We start from the raw sequence: 20,555 nt of genomic DNA, 5'->3' as shown, positions 1-20,555 counted from the left end.
CATACAATATTAGCACAATGGCATGTAGATTAACACGGAAAAAAGTATTATGGATAGTATATTATAAAATATGTAGTTGTGTCTTGGTATATATGTATGTATTTACACATAAAGTACCATTCCATACTCACACATACATATATGTATATATACCAACAGGACTTACATGTCAAATAGTTGGAGTGTTCTGCTCAACGCCTTCTGTAGACCCAATGTACAAAAGTAGTCACTAATAGATGGTTGGAGTACCTATGACATTAGGTAGTTAATAATCCAGTAACAGAAACAATGTTGTGAATGTAAGTCAATCACCCATTCATTTATAACACAATCATTGAGTGTTTGTTGTGTACTAAATGCTCTTAGGTAATTTACTTAAATCATTTTTTTTTAGTTTTAAAAAGTTTGTTTCTACTTACAGGAGAAAAATTTTCACTAGTTAACAGGCAAACCAAAACTTCTGTATAACAACTAATGTCTTTATCTATGCTTTTCCATTTTTATTACACCTGTTTTTATTGTTTGGCAGCAAAAACAAAGATTTCCACTGAATTCTGTAGAACTTGCTTTTCCATATTTGTAGCAAATGGTGAGCAAGGAAAAAAAGATAATTTAGAAAGGGGGAACTCTTTAATTGGTTTTACCATTTAGAAACTGCTGATGTTGTGAAACCAACAACCATGACATACTGCACCTGCTGATACTGTGCATTTCTAGGAAAATGAACTGCTGGGGCATTTTTCACCTAAAGCCTGGGTTACCTTGTATCATTATTATAGGAGGAGGGAATGGAAAGTGTGAGCCTCCCAAAGACAGATCTAGCTTGACTGTACCTGCTGAAGTTCTCGCTCAGAATCAGCAGAAATACCTACCTTTGCTTCTACTCATCCTTTATGGTCATGTTCCCTACTTCCTTTTCCAAGGCGTTAAAAATAAAAGATACGGTAAATAATTAGCCTCACTTAAGTTTCACTTGAAAAATATGTGGAATCAGAAGGAAAATAAACATTGTTAGCCAAATAGAAGTTCTCCCAGAATCCTAAATGTGTTTCTATAAAGGAAATATATGTACTATCTTGATTTTGTAGACCTAATAATCAGCTGCTGAAGATTAGAGAACTCCTGCAGCTGCTGGCAATCACAACAAAGCTTGTTATCAATAACAAACTTCCAAAAAGGAAAAACAGTAAAAAATAAACAATACAAGAGAGAAATGAGGTGTTAAAAGATGTGCCTGTTACAACCAGATGGAGGGAAATCATTGGAAGTATACTTATCATCTCCTTCCAGTGGGCGTACATGGTCCCACATTAAAAGTAGGGAACAGAGACCGACATTTTAAATTAAAAGTTCAGTGTTCCATGGACACAATCTAAGCACCTTAAAATTATTACAACTTTTCTACTGACAACTGTAGGAATTATTACTTTGTTTAGTGATTTGTATTATATGTATTTATATTTATTAGTGATTGTATGCTAGAATCCAGTAAATTTTGAAAATATTTCTCAAAAGAAAATAACATCAATGACAGTAACTAAAGAAATAAATGAAAACATTGTTAAACTTATTTTATGAGTGAGGCAGGGTATAAATCTAATTTTTTTAAAATCAATCCTTTCATAAAATTTGCAAAATAATTTGATGTCTGAGTTCCAGATTATCTTTCTCAAAAATAAATGATTTCCAGTCGATATGATGTATATCAATAATCCCAGCTCTTGAGAAGGATAAGTAGGGTGATACATTGTTCAAGACAGTCCTTGGCTAACTAGTGATTTTGAGGCCAAGCTGGCTACATCTGTCTCAATAAATAAATAAATAAATACCCCTATTAACAAATAATTATATAATTTGTATTACCTCTTTTAGTGGCATGTAGTGAAACCTTTCTTTCTTTACAAGATCTTTAGAAGCATGGTTAAAAAGCAAAAGCTGCCTACAACTGTGGTATATAATGCAATATTTGGCAATCCATGCACACACACATATGGAGAGAGAGAGAGCAAGAAGCAATTGCCACAACCATACTTTCCAGCATAACCATTGCTTCTTTCCTCAGTGTGGAAAAAATGTTTAAGATCTTCTCCTAGGAATTACTAAGCCCCACTACAGGTTAACTGTCATTATCTTGCTTTATTACAGAGCTTTAGAACCTATTTGTCCTAAATAAAACTGTGACATCTCCTCAAATGCATCATTTCTTTCTTTTAGTTTGTAAGGCTGTTTAATCCACCATTTGTATGGAAATCTACTTAAAGGTCCCCTTTCAAGCCTCTGAAGTGACAGAGGGCCTAAGGTACTTAATGACAAGTGAAGAAATGTACTCCTGGCTTTAAGTTCCGAATGAAATGTTTTCCTAAACTAACTGGCTAGAGAGTACTCAGATTACCTCCAAACTGTCACCAGTGGGAAACATAAAACCCAGATGCCTAGAAAACTCATTAAATGTCTCTCTTTGACCAAGAGTTATGTCTCCCTGTTGAGTCTGACTAATAAAAGTTGTAATTAATCTGAAAAGAAGAACTTGTAAAAGACAGAGGGAGTTTAAGTATTTATTCCCTGACTTTTTTGTCACAGAAGCTATTTCTATTATCAATTGTAAGACAGCTGGGTCAGCTACTCCATCAAAAAGTTTAATTTCATTAACTTGAACTCATCCTGAAGCTACAGACTCACCGACAAGGAAAGCCACACATGCCGTAGAATTATGTCCTGTGAGGAAAAGAGGAGGAAAAGCATTGTCAGCCATAGAAATGGGAGGGAAAAAAAAACCCCAAGATTTACAGTCATCTGATTCAGAAAGCAAGTTTGATACTGAATCAGAAAAGAATTCTTCTCCTTAAAATGATTGGAATGGGTGATTGTTACCTCATTTGTAGAAGAGAGGAAAGCATAAACTTTCCTCAGGTCTCTTTCAGAATGTGATCTCCCTGTCTTCAATATTTGCCTGGAATACCGATGCAGAATGGGAAGAGAATGAAGAAAAACCTGCCATGATACTGTTTAATGGCTATCAAATAATTCAGTTTCTCTAGGGAAAGGCAGAAATGGGACAGGCCATCAAAATCTAGTACTTGAAGGCTAATAACAGTGCATTTCAACAGCTCAATTGTGCGAATTACACCTGCCAGCTTCCAGACTAAACATGACAGTTTCTATTTTCAGTCTACAAGTAGATTGTCATTTCCATTTCCATTTCATGTGATAGAAAATGAAGTTTTAATTTAGCTAGTATTAAACAGAAAATCCTGCTTTGGGAAGGCTTCGTCCAAGCAGCTGTTCACACAGACAGCAATAATCTAGTGGAGTACAGAAACATTCAAGAACACCAAACTTTTTCTGTTATTTCATTATTCATGTACCTCCACTTCTTGCTAAGAGGATTTCTGTGATAAAATAGCGGGCCAGTTTGGAGAGGAAAGAGTTCAGTTGCCTTACAGCTTACAGTCCATCACCGAGGCACTGAGAGATGATAAGGCAGGAATTTAGAACAGGAACCTGAAGCAAAGACTAGGCAAGAACACTGCTTACTGGCTTGCTCTCCACAGCTTGCTTAGTTTGCTTTCCTCTACAACCCAGAACCACCTGCCCAGGGGCAAACCACTCCCACATCAATCATTAAACTAGGAAATTCCCCCCAGGCCAGTTCCCTCTTCCCAGATGTCTCTAGTTTGTGTCAAGCTGGCAGAAAAAAGTAACCGGTACAAGAGGTAGTAAGTCCTATGTATATGGAATAATTGGCATTTTTAGACTATTGAGCTAAATATTAGTTATTCTTTACTCATCACAGTCTGGATACCTCTCCTACATTGAAATCAGCCTGTTTTAGTTCATTCATGTTAACCAATATATCTTATGTCTAAAGAACTGAAATCAAACCATGAGTTAGTAAGTTAAAACTGGGCCTCTTAGAAGGTGAGACGGAGCGTTTTTCCACAGGTAGAGATTTAACATTTTAAAGATTTGTTTATTTTATTTAATATGTACAAGTGTTTGTCTATATGTGTGTGTACCGTATGTGTGCCTTGTGCCAACACTGGTCAGAAGAAGGTGTGAGATCCATAGACCTAGAGCTATAGATGGCTGTGAACTCTGAGTGCTAGGAACCAAACCTGGGTCCTTTGAAAGATCAAAAACTCTTAACTGCTGAGACAACCCATGTGGAGGGGATTAAAAATCCACAGACAATGACAAATCAAATGTGACAAATTAGCTTATTAATCTGTGGTATGTATTGACTATAATTGCCCACACTTGGATGAAAGGCACATGATTCAATGGCTAGTTTAATTTAAATTTGGTTCCTCTAGGAAAAACTCTGTGATCTAGTTACAAAGAATGCCAACGTTAAGATGGGAAGCTTGAGTTGATACAAATACCACTCTGTCCAGACTATTAAATTCAAAAAGGGTTAGTTAGGACTGGAAACACAGGCTGTGAAAATTTGGAACAGTGAAAACTGAGAAAAGTTAAGCTTTTATCCTTTTCTCAAACTTACTAAAATAAAGTTGGTACCTGTTGTTTCCTGAGGATTGAAATGATATGCTCACAAAGAGGAGAATGCTGGTGGTATTGCCAGAAGGCTCTGCATGAGACAAGATAAAGAAAACAGAGAGGAAAACGGGAAGGATGAAGTCTGGAAGTTTAAGGGGAGTTGGGTCAATGATACTGGAGAAAAGGACTTTTGCATGTGCTGATCTGAATAATCACAGTTGGATGGGTGGTTGAGTGCCAACGTGTAAATCTCAGAGCAGTAGTCATCACTACACTGCTGGAGGGTCTGCAATGTTCACAGTGATGATGGAGTCGCTGAACAAGTGTGATATCTTAAGGAACTACATTAGGTTCTCTGCATTTGCTAGACTTAAACTGACAGACCACATACTTTCAGAGAAAGCTTATTTTTAAACACTGCCCATTTTTACCTTGAGCTGCTTTCTGGCTTTTAATACTTTTTAAATTATAAGTTGTTTTTTTTTTAAAAAAAGGGGGGGGAATATCTTTGTTTCATTTCATTGCCATATGGGAATTTTGAAAAGCAATTGGAAGTTTCTCTGGAGTGACCTTAAATCTGTTCATCTGGCCTTCTATAAATAACAAAATGAGCACATCAGGCACAGGGTGGATGGGGACACTGTCTTCAAAATTTCTCTAGAAAATGATATACCTCTTGGAGTTTTGTTGGTTGGTTATTAGCAGGAACCAGATGGAGAATTGCACTCTCTCCCCAGGACACTAATAGAAACAAGTTCTGAGATTTGTTTCTGAGTTTTTCTTGCTGAAATATGTTCTAACACAACCTTCGGAGCTCAAATTATCCTGACATTTCTCTATGAAGTAGTCAATATGCATCAGTGGCCTTGGTGTAATTAGGTAAAGAAACTTACCTCAATTACTGTATTTAAGCTTTATATTCTTTGCAACGTGCTACATAGCCAAACTCCCTGGAATGTCAAGGCCATTTCCTGAGCTAAGGTTGAAACTCGGTCTGCCTGACTTTACTGAAGTGGCTTCCAGCTTTGACCTTTACAATGTGTGAATGATTGTCACAGACGATACGGCATAAAGGTTAAAAAAAATAACAAGCTGTATAGTGGTGATATTTTAGAATTAGGACACATTTTCCCTAGTCTCTCCATTTTCCTCAAGAGATAATATGCCTGATTCTAAGACTAAATAAGACTTGACTGTGTGTAATTTTTAATTTTCACATCATTTCTCTTCCATATAAATTCGCTCTTGTTCGTTTTCTTTAAATTTTGAAATGAGTATTTTACTTCATGAAGATAAGCTAATAACCCTTGAATTTAGAAGTCTACACATTACATATTTCCATGAGTAAAAGGTAGTTTACTTATAGCCATTTAGTATAATGTGCACAAAGACCCACATTTGGTTATTGACTATGAAAATAACCTCTCTTTGATAGATTTTAGCAAAGAAAACAGCACAAATGATCCTGACGATTCAACAGACACAATAAGACGTTATCAGAGTTCCAAGAAGCATTTTGGAGAGAGGAAAAGCAGATCGTCATCCTTCATCTCCTCCATCGATGATGAACAAAAGCCACTCTTCTTGGGAACAGTAGATTCTACACCAAGAAAGGTGAAAGCAACCAGACTCCACGGTGAAGAAACAATGCCTCCTTCAGGAAGAATTCACACAGATAAAAGAAGTCACTCTTGCAAAGGTAACTGAGCATCCGCGGTAGCTCCTCATTGCTAGATGGGAAACGATTGCTTTTCAGAAACTAAGAACTGCATAAGCCCAGGTTCGTCTGATGTTAGACCCAAAGTTAACCTGTATGCCCCATCTGCCCAAAGACCAGGTAACTTCCTGGGATTCTGGGAACTGTAGTTCTTGAAAAACAACAACGAAGCATCCTGTAAAAGGATGGTGGTCTATGGGTTTTGCCCATGTAAGCTCCTCCAACACGTGTCTCGAGTCCACTTACCTGGAAAGTTGATGGTCAGGTGATGGTCCCGGCCAAGTTCCGTCTTTGTCAGTATTTAATATTTTTTAATAAAAGCTTGTGTAAATTCAGCCAAAATGGTGGCACTGGTTTTTCTGGAGAATTTCGGGATTAACACTAACCCATTCAATTCATGAAATGTTTAAAATGTCTTAAGATTGAAGGACATCCGTAAAGAGTTTGCATAATCCTACAATAGTGTTCCCCAAAAAATTTTAGTTTGGGAGGTTTTTATGGCAGTTAAACTTAGTGTAAGACTAAGCACAGTGCTGTTGGCAGCTTGTTGATTACAGGAAGAAAGGATCAGAAGCTATTTGCTGAAAGCTAACAGGTCAGTTTTTAGTATTCACTCTCTGTATCAATTCTTAACTTCAGCATTAATAACTTTATAATATGGAAGCTCCATCCAATTACAACACAATGTAAACCAAACAGAATTGTGTTTCACTGTGGATTAGAAGGAAGAGGAATATCTTGACATAAAACATAGTCTTGATAACATTCTTGTTTCACATCTCCCCTGAAAGGAATAACAAAATACATAAGATTTGTTGTAGAAAATACACAAGAGCTGAGCAGCATGCTTTATTTTTCAGATTTTATGATAAAGGATAGAAAACAACACTTTTAAAATGCTACAGGAAGAACAATCAATGTACCAGATCTATATATCTAGCTAGATCTTGCTATTTAAGTCAACTTGGAGATGTGGGTCAGACTACTTGGATTATAAAAATAGCTCTGCCATCCTATATGACTTTGGGTAAATGATTTGACCAACCCCAGGACCCAATTATTCATTTTAAGATAGAAATAATTTTCTAACCAACTGATTATTATTATTAAACAATATAATCTGTAAATAAAATTTTCTAGGATCAAATCCTAAGCTCTATTTAATATTTTCTACTAGGTTTTATTTTCCAACTATTTCTTAGTTAATTTAAATGTGAAGATTAAAAAGGCATCATACAGAACTGGAGAGATGGCTCAATGATTAAGAGCATTTGCTGCACTTGTAGGAGACCTGGGCTTGGTTCCTAGTTCCCACATCCATCTAGTGGTACATAAATGCATATAACTCCAGTTCCTGAACATACAATGTCCTTTTCTGGCTTCTACATGCATGTGCTACACATGCAGACAAGCAGCACATACATATATACACATAATAAAAACAAACACATATTTTAAAAGACAATATCATGAAACATTAAAAGATTATAACAAAAATGAAGAAAACCAGCATGCTCTGCTGGGAGGAAAGAAAAGTATTTCACTGAGAAGGTAGACACTACTTATCATCATCATCATTCCACAGGCATGCCCGACAACACAGTGTTGTTGAGTGCAAGATGGTTAGGCTTTCTAATTTCCCAGAGTTCCTTTCCCTATCATGTCACATCAGCTTTTATCATGATGTCACATGGCAATAAGCTAAGAATTTATGCAAATGTCCTCTAGACAACCTAAAATCTTGATGAAGTGCATGGAAATAGTATCTCATTCATCACAGGGGAAGAATAGAATATTAGATGTGATTATCAAATGTCCCATTTTAGTTATTTATGAAAATGGATTCTGGGTTGTACTAAAAATAGAAAACAGGTTGTATCCTGGAAGTCAAAGTTCTGAAGAACTAACTGAACAATAACTACTATGTGCAAAATAATTGTACGATGATTTTTGTAGAAACATGTTTTCTTCTGGAATATTAGGCTCTCAAGTGACAAGCCATTAAAGATATTTTTGAGATTTTGACTTTGTAATGATTCTCCTTGACAGTAAATTCAAATGCCTTTCATCTCATAATTTTTCTTCTTCCAACTTTTAATTAACTCTTTTCTGTGCCCAACAAATTATATTTTCAGATGATTTTAACATCTCTAAATATCCATGTTTTCAAAAATTTATAATGTAATCCACATTCAAGTCACGAATAATTATCTTGATAATGCATAGCTAAATAGGCATGTCTATTGACAAATGAAATTGATGACACAAAGCTTCAGTCAAGGTGACATGCATTTAACATGACTAATTAATATAATCAACCAGTGAAGAACTTAAAAACTTGATTCCCTGCAAAGATCATTCCACAGAAACTTTCAAAGTACAATGATATATATTGTAACGAACTTCAATATGTAAGTGTAGGTATAACGACTACAGATCCAAGTGCTGCATTCTGACAGTTTAGTTGCATCAGCAATAGGCACTTTCACTCCCTTATGTTCTGAGACTTGTCATCCCAAAGAAGAGTTTATTTAAGCAAAACTTTAAAAAGAAAAAAATGAAATTGACTCTGGCCTTCCTAATGCTGAGGTCAAGTATAGACTCTAGTGCAACTGTGAACCCTGAAAATGAAGGTTTACCCTCTGTTCATCCATTTGCAGAAATGTGTCTTGCAACTATGGCAACATTTTCCAAGGCAACCAGTGCAGATACTGTCTGAGCTATTTTTAGAAAGTGTCTACAAGGATGCTCATTTGATTAAGACAACTAACCAAGGTTTCTCCCTTTGAACTCTTTATTTTTTTAATTCTGCCATTAAAGCAAATTAATCACATATCTCTAAATTTTAATTAAAAATTAAATCGTAATCAAGGAAGCCTCAGTCTCACAGTACACATTTTATTCATTTCTACTCAGATAATCCTTTTTTCAAGTATCAAAGAAAAATACTACCCTCCATAATTTACTGCAAGTGATTCACCAGCATCGTTTAAAAATCAATGTGTTACATGATTGTAAAATGAGGGGGCTGTTAAGCAGAGGCAGAAATTCAGTGAGGTTACTTGGCACAAAGCTCCTGAGGACCTTACATAGCCTTCCATGCTATCTGTTCTCAGTCTCTCTGAAGAAATGTTCCTACAAGAACTGGCTGTGGAGAAACAAGAGGGCACAGTCCCTGGCATCTCCAAGCTCCTTGTACATGTTCTACATGCTGATTTAGCATCACCAGCCCAGAGTAGAAGATCTAGTTTACGTAGACACTGTGCTGTGGTTTTGCGTTTTAAGTTGGTTCAAATGTCCTGTGGGCAAAAACCAAGTCCCACTTCTCAGAGAAATCTGGGGTTTTACCTTTGTATTCTTCACATGTCTTCCTGTCCGGCAAAACTTGAAAGGAAGCGATACACTGACACTGTGGAAAAACGTTGAACACCAAGATCCTGCAGGCTAAAGATGCCGTAATCAGGAGCCTTCTCTGGATATCACAGGGAAGTCTCTGAAGTCTGTTAGCCATTTCCACAAAACAAGGAACCTGGCCTTGTTTTTTACATGCTGTCTTTGGTTATGTTAATTTCTTCCTTATAACCTCCCCTACTGAGATGAAAATAAAAAGCACATCATTAGAGACTTTTTTGTGCATTCAGTGATAAACGAGAGGGAGAGAAAACCCAAGGAAAAAGCATAGTTTTCTTTCTTTCTTTTTTTTTGTCATCTGCTTAGAAAGGGGGAGTACAATGCACCCCCCAGTGTGCTTTCAGAGAAGCCATAGGAAAGGAAGTCTCACAGTTCTGTTCCCTATTTCTAGAATCAGAGCTAATCCTGCCCAATTTAGATACTTTCAGTCCTTTTTTTTAAATATCTGAGGATGTAAATTCCTTATCTTTATGTAATAACTTTCCTTGCCATTTAATCATAGCTACTTGTTAAGACTTTCTTTTAAAATGTCCCTGGAACCCAATCCACATTCAATAACCCAGAGCTACTTCCGTGGGAAAACAAAGACCCACTTGAGGTACGTCTTCCCTCCCACCAGCTCTCCCATGAAAGAAAAATTCCCTTTTCTTTGTTGCTGAGATAATCTTCCACATCTAGTTCCATTTCTTCACTGGTTTTATTTTCTTACCCTTCCGACATTTTGTAGAAGAAAGTGTGTTCAGAGCATTACAAGTCTTGATAAAAATGAGGAAGAAGGTAGTATACATTCATTCGGAGATTTTAGGAGAACAATACTACAAGAGGTTCATAAAATGACTCATTCTATGAAACACGATCTCATCATTCTCAATTGAATTCTTCAGGGTCACAGTCTTTGTCTTCAGTTCCTGATGCTTAGCAGAATCTGGAATTTAACACCAGGCACACCAGAAAAGTAGAATTGAGCACATAAGAAGTTTGTTCTAAAGTATATTAACATGAAAAATATTAATAATAAAAGATTCACAAGAAGAAAATTCTAGAAAGCAGTGTGATTATATTAAATATAGCCCAAAAGTACCTTTAAGGAAGTTGAAGGCATGGAACAGTAGCTGAGGACCTTTAAGACTTCTCATCTAGAGACTGTGGCTCCTTGGCTCAGCACTGGCCTCTGCTGGTCTAAGGGAAACACCCTGAAGAGCCACACTTCTCTCTTGACTTTCTTGGGCTCAAGCAGAATCATATATGTACAAATTACCTTATGGGTAGGAGTGCTAACAATCTTATGTTTTGAGTAAAGCATTGCAAACCAAACTTGCTATTTTCTCCCAAATTTAATAGTATAAAACCATGGCTGTTGGATCACTTTGAATTTGTCCATCATGTCTTCTCAGCACCAACAAAAAGATGGAAAATATAATAACCTGAAAAAAAAATCTGTTACAGAATTTGAATCCTATGAAAAGAGATGGGGGAGGTAAGATAGGCAGCTTAAGGCTAAGATTCTGCTACAATTTGGAGATGGTGGTTGTCATGTCCTTGAAATCCTGTGGTTCTCTCTGTTTTGGATTATGCCTGGAGATACTAAAAGGTATCTTTGAATCTCCAGTAGTAGGTTTCTCTGCCAACGCAATAAGCCAGATGAAGCCATATTAAAAGTCTATGTTTAATAAGCAAAATGCCCTCAGGTGACTCTCCAGCCCCTGCCCCCCAGAAGTGAGGCGGGGGAGGGAAGAAGAGAAATCACATGGCAGGTGTAGGGACCAGAGCTTAAATACCCTGTAGATTCAGTCTTGAGCAGCTCCTGGGGAGGAGCGGCAGCTTGTTGGACTTTCTGAGAAGGGCGAGATTTGGAATGGGGTGGAGGGTTATGAGGCAAAGGGGAGCTTCCAACTGAACAGATCCTCCTAGTCTGCCTTGTAGATGTCTTTGTATTGCCAAGGCAAAGGGGCTTCCAAAGCAGCTGACATCTGTCTTCTCTTTCCCACAGATATCACTGATACACACAGCTGGGAAAGAGAGCCTGCCCGGGCTCAGCCTGAAGAATGCAGTCCCTCAGGGCTTCAGAGAGCTGCCTGGGGGATCTCTGAGACTGAAAGCGACCTCACCTATGGGGAAGTGGAGCAAAGGTTAGATTTACTTCAAGAGCAACTTAACAGGTAAATGAATAGTTGTAGCAAAAGCGGAATTTATTTATGTACATTACATGAAATAAAGAATACCGAGGTACACTAAATTTAGAAAACTTTTGCCATCAAGCACCCTATATTTGCTTACCATTTGTATATCATTTGCACTGGTTGCCTTTAAAACTCCTTTTGCCCTCAAAATAATTTACATTTCACTTCTTAACTGACAACTTCCTTCTTTTAATCCTTGTATATTATTTAGTTGTTCCGAATTAGTCCTGAGCTGTGACATTTAAAAAAAAATGATTAAGTCAACTTTTAAAAAATGTTAATGTTTTTAAAACCTCATAAGCTAAAGACGAGGGACTTGCTCCCTCCTCCTTTCCTTTGATCTAGACAAATATAATATGAGGAATAATTTTAATTTTGGGGGAAAAAAGGTAACACTTTATTCAAGCCTGTATTAGTTCTTTAAAGTTATATTGGTCAAAAACATCTAGAAGAGACAAGCAAGTCTCTGAGTGCTAAGCCTGGTTGATCTATATAGAGAGTCCCATACCAGCCAGGGCTACAACAGAGTGAGATTCTGCCTCAAAAGAAAATTTTAGATAAATGGTCGGATAGCTGCCCTGAGTGTGTTTGGAAATTTGTTTTATACGGTGTTGACTTCAAGTATACTAGAAGGTAAGTATCTCAAAGGCACAACAGGATTTATTAAAGAGGCAAAAATGGGTAATTAATGCATTTCCTATACGCCTTATGAAAAGCATGCTACCTGAAACCTGATTATGCAGGTTTTTTCCTCTCTGACACACCGGTCTTCCCTGTCTGCAGTGTGGACACAAGAACCAGAGATTAGGTTTCCCTAGACAGACCCACAGACAAAAACTAAACTCCTATATAAATGGCATCTGCTGGCTCTGTCTAAGATAAAAGGGATGGAGCACCATGCCATGACTGTCCACTTTTCTGCAGTCACAGAATTTACTGGGCTTTTACGGATGAAGCACACAAAGAGCCACAATAAGAATACATCAAATGCAATTAAAAAGTCAGCATAATTTGGGGAGAAAGTTATCAACCCAGAGCTGCCAGGATAGTAAGTTCTTTCCATCTTTTTCATAACTGTCCATCTTCTTATTATATCACATCGCCATTCAATCTTTCATACACCTTGGAATTACCTAATTAGTATGTTTGCGTATATTGTGTCCAAAATACTTGCACACTCTTCTATACTCGGTCTGTCTATGAATTTTGTCCATATGACATAAATTATTTGCTTATAGAATGGTCTGGATGTGGCATGACTCCCCCGCCCCCCGCCACCATAGGCTTATATGCTGAACACCTGGTCCCCAGTAGGTGATGATGTATCAAAGATTATATAACCTTTGCAAGGTGAAGCTTAGCTGGAAGAAGTGAGTCACTGTGAGCAGGCTATGCAATGTATAGCCAAGCATACTTCCTGACCTACTTCTGCTTCCTGGTCTACCCAGATGTGAGCAAGCAGCTTCATGTGCCTGCTGTCACAGCTGAGAGCCATTCTCACTGCCAGGCCTTCCTTTCCATGGTAGACTGTACTCTGAGCCACAATAAACCTCCAGTTCTTCACGCTGCTTCTTCTCAGGTATTGGATCACAGTCACGAGAAAGGAGCTAATGGAATTTATTTATTATCTGTGCTTAATTCTATTGATTTTGTCTGTGCTGGTAGTAGTGGTCATTGTTGCTCTTCTTGGAAGAGAGAGTAAGTAAATGATGGAGACAACAGTGCTTTCATTAGCTCAATAGTGTGTAGAATTGGTTAGTCTAGGTGGATCTTAACTATGTTTATTATCTGGATGAAGTCATTTAACATTCCTAGAATCAAGGTTTTCATATCTACCAGCAACATTGCTCTTTTACAGTCATATCTTGGTATCCACAAAGGATTGGTTCCAGGATATCACTTAGATACCAAAACCCATGTTTGCTCAACTTTTTACACAAAATAACACCATTTTGCATGTAACTTACCCATAATCCTCCTGCATACTTTAAATCATCTCTACATTACCATAAAGCATAATACAACATAAATGTTATATCCATAATTGTTACAGTGTGTCTTTAATGAATAAAAACAGGAAAACGTTTATCCATGTCTAGTGCAAATACAAATTCTTCTTGATGCAGAATTTGTAGTCTGTTTGTACATGCTGTACAAAATGGAGAATGTGAGTGCAGCGAGGTAAGGCTGCACTATTGTCTGACTTCGTCTGCTTTACTGCTATTCTCTTGCTCCACATACACTCCTGGGCTTGCACCAGTCTTGGGGACTGAAATCAAGATTATAGTGTTCCTTTGTTGTCTAGTCATAAATACCAAGAATGCTTATAAGACATATAAAATTACTACAAAAACATTTTCATTGTGTCCGAGAACTGAAAATAAAAACTTTTAAGTATTTACATCTAGAACACATTTGAGTTTAATCGCATGTTAGTGATGATATTTGTTGTTTTCTTACATTATTTTTCCACTGATAAAAGTAGTACTAAGTTTCTAAGTCATATTTTTCCACTGTTAAAAGTAGTAATGTCTCTTTTGGCCTGCTTCCAGTGTCTGCGGACACTTCTGACCATGTTTGGAATCGTTACCACAATTAGTAGTTCTTCTTGACTAATTTTTCAGTTATTTCTGATATCTTCACCAATGTTTTATAGCATGTCTTCTTAGCCGATTTTAAAGCTCGATGTGTGATGCTTTCATTGCACTTGATCCCCAACAGCTTCTTTTCCAATTTGTTCTACAAAGTAAAATATATAGAAAACAGAATTGAAAAGGTCAGTCTAAATCGGACTCTACTCTGCAGAGGAAGTCCTAGAACTCTTCTGAGAGTTGAATCTGCCCTGGTTGACATGTCTGCATTGACAAATGCAGACCTGTGAATTATTATATTGTTGTCCAATACAAATACAAACACAAATATTAAAACTAAAATATAATCAAAACAAACACAAATAATATACCTTGAGTGGCCTTTGCTTTGACCTCATTTTTTTTCCAGCATTAATGACCAATTAAGCTACATGTAGGCTTAAAGGGTTACACAACTGTTCTTAAATATTTACATTGTATGCCTAGACACATACATAGTTGGGGAAATTACAAATGCTTGATCCCACAGCAGAACTTCTCAAGCTTTAATGTGCACTCAGATCACTGGGTAAGTTGTAGAAATGCAATTATAAGAGAGTAGGTCTGGAATTTGCAGAGTCCACATATTAACAGGCTGCCAGGGATACTCAAGGAACACAAATAAGATGACCTAAAAAATGTAAAACTTGTTGGCAATGGTCTTTCTATTGCAGAACACACAAAACAATGTGTCTGCCTTCCACTACCATGACATTTAGTACTGCTTCATTTTCTGTTACAATTTATTATCCATGTCCTTCACTTACTTTTTTTAGTGTTTATATGATATGTGTGTGTGCACATATGTAATGTGTCAAGATGCATATGTGAGGGTTATGCTTATGTACATATGTGTACATGTATAGAGGTCCAAAATTGACACTAGATGTCAATATTGTTTATTTTCTAACGTACTTATTCATTCAAAGTTTCATTCAGAATTTGTCAGTTAGGTATCATAGCTATCCAGGTTTGTCTGGGTACCTCCCTTCTCTGCCTCCTGAGTGCTGGAATTGCAGATGGCAGCCACATCTGCCCAGCTTTTCATGTGAGTTCTGGGAATCCAAATTCTGGTGCTCACACATGTCCTGTCAATAATTAGATCACATTCAATTGTCATTCATCATGGTTTTCTGATCTCTCCCTCCTACCTAATGTCATCTTGATTGAAAGCAGATCTTTGAGTAAAACTGTTCTTTTTCTACAACTTTATGCTATACTAACACACACACACAGACACACACACACAAAAAAAAATAAAAACCCTAAAACCAGGCTACTTTGTGCTTTATAAACAAAGAAAAAAAATGAATCTTTGTAATTCTTTCAAAGTACTTTATGTATTCTAAAAAGACTCCATTCTAATTCAGCAAATAGACCTTCGCCATAACATGAAAATAAATACTATGCATTGTGCAGACACGAATTACTATACCCTCCTTTGCTGAAAAATATCAATCACCTAATTCATTTTTTAAAGTCTTGAAAACATATATACAAGATTGTACTTATGTATTTAGGAATATATATATACATATATATGTATATAACATCAATTAATGCAAAACGATTTGAAAGAAAGTAAGAAGGAGTATATGGGAAGGTTTGGAGGGAGGAATGGCAAGGCAAAATGATGTAATTATAATCACAAAGTAAAATAATTTTCTAAAGTGCTAAAAATAATATAGGAAAGAAGACTGAGGGATGTCTCAGAAAGGGCACTAAGAAGTACAATGTTTACAGGATTTTGGAGTCTGGACCCTCACAAAAGGGAACTGTGCTGATTTTTCCAGACTGTTGTAAATATGCTAGAGGGGCAATTCCAAAGGAGGCAAGTTTTACATTGTTTCACAGTTTCAGACATTGTCTTCTGTGGCTTGTTGGGCGGTATGGTGAGGAAGAACATGATGGCTAGAAAACCTGGTGGGCACAGCTTGTCTCATGGCACCCAGGAAACACAGATTTAACAGGAAGGTGTCTAGAGTAAGATCCATCCCCCACAGATACACTCTCAGTGATGCACTTCCTCCAACATGGCCCAAACTATGAAGGTTTCCATTGTTTTCCAGTAGTGCCTTCAAATTCCAAATCTACCCATGGGTTAATGCAGTGATTGGGTAGGAATCCTTGTGATCCAGAGACTAATCCTTCAACATATAAGCCTTTTAAAAATACAATTTGTATCCAAACCGTAAAATTAAAAAACCATACAATTGTGCAAAATTCATGACATAATACTTTGGAATTTATGGGAAAAGAGAAGCAAGACTTAACAAGACTTGGTGAAGTTTGATTAAGAAGGTGTTCCAGCGGGGCGGTGGTGGCGCACGCCTTTAATCCTAGCACTCGGGAGGCAGAGCCAGGCGGATCTCTGTGAGTTCGAGGCCAGCCTGGGCTACCAAGTGAGATCCAGGAGAGGCGCAAAGCTACACAGAGAAACCCTGTCTCGAAAAACCAAAAAAAAAAAAAAAAAAAAAAAAAAAAAGGTGTTCCAATGAGCTGATTTGTAGCTGTTCCTGTGCTGAACAGGAACCTACAAAAAACATAGCTCTTAACCTAGTCTCATTTTTCTTATGCAAAATTTCCTTGCAACAAACAACTAAGTCAAGTTGATAGAGAAAGTCTTTAGTCTTATGTAAGTAGTATTAGCACAGATTGTGTCCAGTCTCACTCTACACTGGCCACTTGACTTTTCATGATGTTCTCATGTGAGAAGTCCCACTTATAGCAGCAGACTGTATTATCAGGCGTATAGCTGATGAAGCCCTACCTTCCTGTGAATGTGTCTGACATATACATTATTTAAATAGAATCTATTTTAAAGAGATTTCTTTCCTCAAAGACTGTTGCTGTTTAACAAAGGCTTTACAGGACTCAGAAATATCATCATCTTGAATCTGACTTGTCAATGAAGCTTTTATTCCAGTATCCACAGATAAGTCATTTTACATTCAGTAGTGTATCTTGGCAACAATAGTAAAGAGCATCATGTAATCCATTCACTACTTAGATGTTGTAATTGATAGGATAAATTTGTACAGATATTCATAAGACGTTTGAATTAGAATTTTATTTCAGGGCTAGGGAGAGGAGAGAGATTGTTATGGAAGCTCATCAAAGATGACACACTCAGACTCAGTGTATAGCCAATTGAAAGTCTTTATTCAAGCCAGCTGGGACCACACCCGAGAGTTTGGGAGACCAAGGTGTGGCCCCTACTGTCCAGAACATAGAGATTTTTTTTAAGGCAGAAACCACATCCTGGCACATCCTCACTGGCAGCTGCAGGAAGGGCTTTGCAGAAACAGGCAGTTTAACAGAGGCTAAGTTAGCTAAGACATCTTGACCTTGGGTTCCTAGAATAGAGTTGGGTGGTTTCCCATGGGGTCTCCATCAAGGAGATCAAATTCTAGTTAAATCTGAAATGGTTTCAGCAAGAATGTAAGACCTCTCTCTGCCTTGTCTTGCCCCATAACAAAATAGTTCTGAAAGAGTTAAATGCGGGAAGAATTATTGGTGCAGAAAAAAATTTGTGTATGAAATGAAAAATTGACTCATAACAACAAAATAATAATTCTGTTCTATTTAATTTGTAACACAATTACATAAAGCATTTAGGCATCAACCAGTTGATAGCTGTATTTTTTCATTTTCAGGGTGCAGCTGTGACACAATATGACAAATCAAACATGTTTTATAAGCTATTGGTATAAAGAATACTAGGGCACTTTCTGGTTATATTTACCAATGGAAGAAAATCTATAAGGCTACATTATAATTCGAAAAGACAGATTTTGAATGTTAATATTAAGAGGTAAAAAGAACCTATTGTCTGGCACACCTGTAATTCTACTAACTCCAGAGACTTGAGAAGAAAGTGCTTGGCTAGCCTGGTCTCCCTACACAGGAAGATACTAATCTCAAAATTAAAATTAGAAATAATATATAGCTTTTCTATTGTTTCCCAGATTTTCATTTCCTTTAAAATCAAAGCTAATTTCCATAAATAAGTGTATTTAACTGGGCAAATAGTTCAAAGCTTTATTGCTCTCTCTTTTTTTTTAATTCAATTGGTAAATCATAAGCACAAATATGATAATTCAAAAAGGCATATGGTCCAAATTTTGTTCTTACACCCATAAAATCCCTTATCTTAAGCTGTCCACACTGAGGACCCAAATTGTGGGTGAGGGTTTCAGCACCAGATGTGTGTGAGGGAGCACAGTAAAGTGACTGCTGACATGAATGCTCCATGGTACAGTTAAAGGGTTTGGTTTTGTTTTGTTTTGTTTTGTTTTGTTTTGTTTTGTTTTGTTTTGTTTTGTTTTGTTTTGTTTTGTTTTGTTTTGTTTGAGATAGAAAACAGCCAGAGTCCAGAGCAGCAGACTGGATGCATCCGGATCATCTGCAAGAGAGGGGAGAAGAGGAGGAGACAGAGGGTAGAGAAAGTGTGGTGAGAACAGCAGGGGCAGGAGCAGTGATCACTGAGTTATAAGGAGAATGAGTAGCTGGGGGAGGGAGGCCCATCAGGGGTTTAGGGTACAGGGGGAGGTGAGAAGGGCTAGGATGTTAGCATGGACTTTGAGATATATAACAAGTACTTGTGAGTAGGGACTGAGGGAGCCTGAGGCTACCTTGACTTTCCTTCTGCCAGAGGTAAGGGAAATGACTTTCCTTCTGCCAGAGGTAAGGGAAATGACTCCTTTTGGCAGATGGGGACAGGTTTCACAAGTGGCTGAGGAACGCTGGCCTTTGTCTAACTGCCAGAAATCCTCCATAGTCCAGGTTGAGCTCCTTTCTGGATATTTGGACAGCCTTTTGGAGTTTGGAGAATTGGAGTTTCCTTTGGACCTGGCACAAACCAATTGTATTTTGTGATTATTCTCTTGAAATTTATTTTAAAACGAGTGGTTGACGACGTGTGAGCTTTGGAGAAAGCAATGGTTGCTTTTACATTGTGCAAGCCAGATGGGTCATAGAAGCAAATAAACTTGAAGTTTGCTCTGTCTCTTAAATACCGAAGCTCTGGACCACAGACAGGAAAGGTATTTAGTGTTTAACAACAATGAACATTAAATAAAATAAAATAAAATAAAATGAAAAATAAAGAAAGCATGATGAGTCACGTATAGAACTTGCTTTGAAGAGGAGAGAGGCAAGATAAAATAGTGTGTCTTAGCCAGGGTTACTGTCTATCCCTGTGACATGTCCCTGCTCCCATGACCAAAGCAAGTTGAGGAGGGAAGGGTTTATTCAGCTTATGCTTCCATATCGAAGGAAGTCAGGACATGAACTCAAGCAGGGCTGAAACCTAGAGGCAGGAGCTGACACAGAGGCCATAGAGGAGTGTTGCTTACTGGCTTGCTCCCCATAGCTCACCCAGCCTGCTTTCTTATAGAACCCAGGACCACCAGCCCAGGGATGGCACCATCTACAATTCTCTTGGCCTTCCCCCATCAATTACTAATTAAGAAAATACCCTACAGCCAATCTCATGTTGGCATTTTCTCAGTTGAGGTTCCCTCCTTTCAGGTAACTCTTGTTTGTGCGTCAGCACATAGTGAAAATACAAATTTTGTAAGAAGTTTTCCTAAGATGTTGTAATCTTAAAGAAATGTATTACTGGGGCTCAGCAGTTAAGAGCACTGGCTGCTCAAAGTACACAGGTTCAATTCCCAGCACTTACATGGTGGCTCACAGCTGTAACTCTACTTCTAGGTGATCTGACACCCTCATACAGTCATGCATATAGGTAACACACCAATGCACTAAAAAATATTTTAAAAAGAAAAGAAATGTGTTACCAAGTTCTTCTTTAAAGGGGGGAAAACAGTTCACAAATAGTTGAATAAAAACCTAAGCAAGCCGGGCGGTGGTGGCGCACGCCTTTAATCCCAGCACTCGGGAGGCAGAGCCAGGCGGATCTCTGTGAGTTCGAGGCCAGCCTGGACTACCAAGTGAGTTCCAGGAACGGCGCAAAGCTACACAGAGAAACCCTGTCTCGAAAAACCAAAAAAAAAAAAAAAAAAAAAAAAAAACCTAAGCAAAATCAGATAATTATTGACCACAATATTCTAAATGTGATTTATAGTTTAAAATCAATAAAGTTTTGTAGAAATA

At 37.5% G+C, this 20,555-nt stretch overlaps 1 protein-coding gene across 1 annotated transcript in view; it reads left to right on the top strand.

Annotated features, from left to right (window-relative positions):
* The window catches only part of Kcnh7 (potassium voltage-gated channel subfamily H member 7), a 150,468-nt gene that overhangs the window by 127,602 nt on the left and 2,311 nt on the right, over positions 1-20,555 (top strand). Inside the window, exons 11-12 of the mRNA XM_059258841.1 lie at positions 5,933-6,196; positions 11,616-11,784. Of these exons, the coding sequence (XP_059114824.1) occupies positions 5,933-6,196; positions 11,616-11,784 (433 nt within the window). The remainder of the gene's footprint in view (positions 1-5,932; positions 6,197-11,615; positions 11,785-20,555) is intronic.

Source organism: Peromyscus eremicus, chromosome 4 (genome assembly GCF_949786415.1).
Source record: "Peromyscus eremicus chromosome 4, PerEre_H2_v1, whole genome shotgun sequence".
Lineage (NCBI taxonomy): Eukaryota > Metazoa > Chordata > Mammalia > Rodentia > Cricetidae > Peromyscus > Peromyscus eremicus.
Note: the sequence above shows the minus strand (reverse complement) of the source record. Positions and strands in the feature narration are given on the sequence as shown.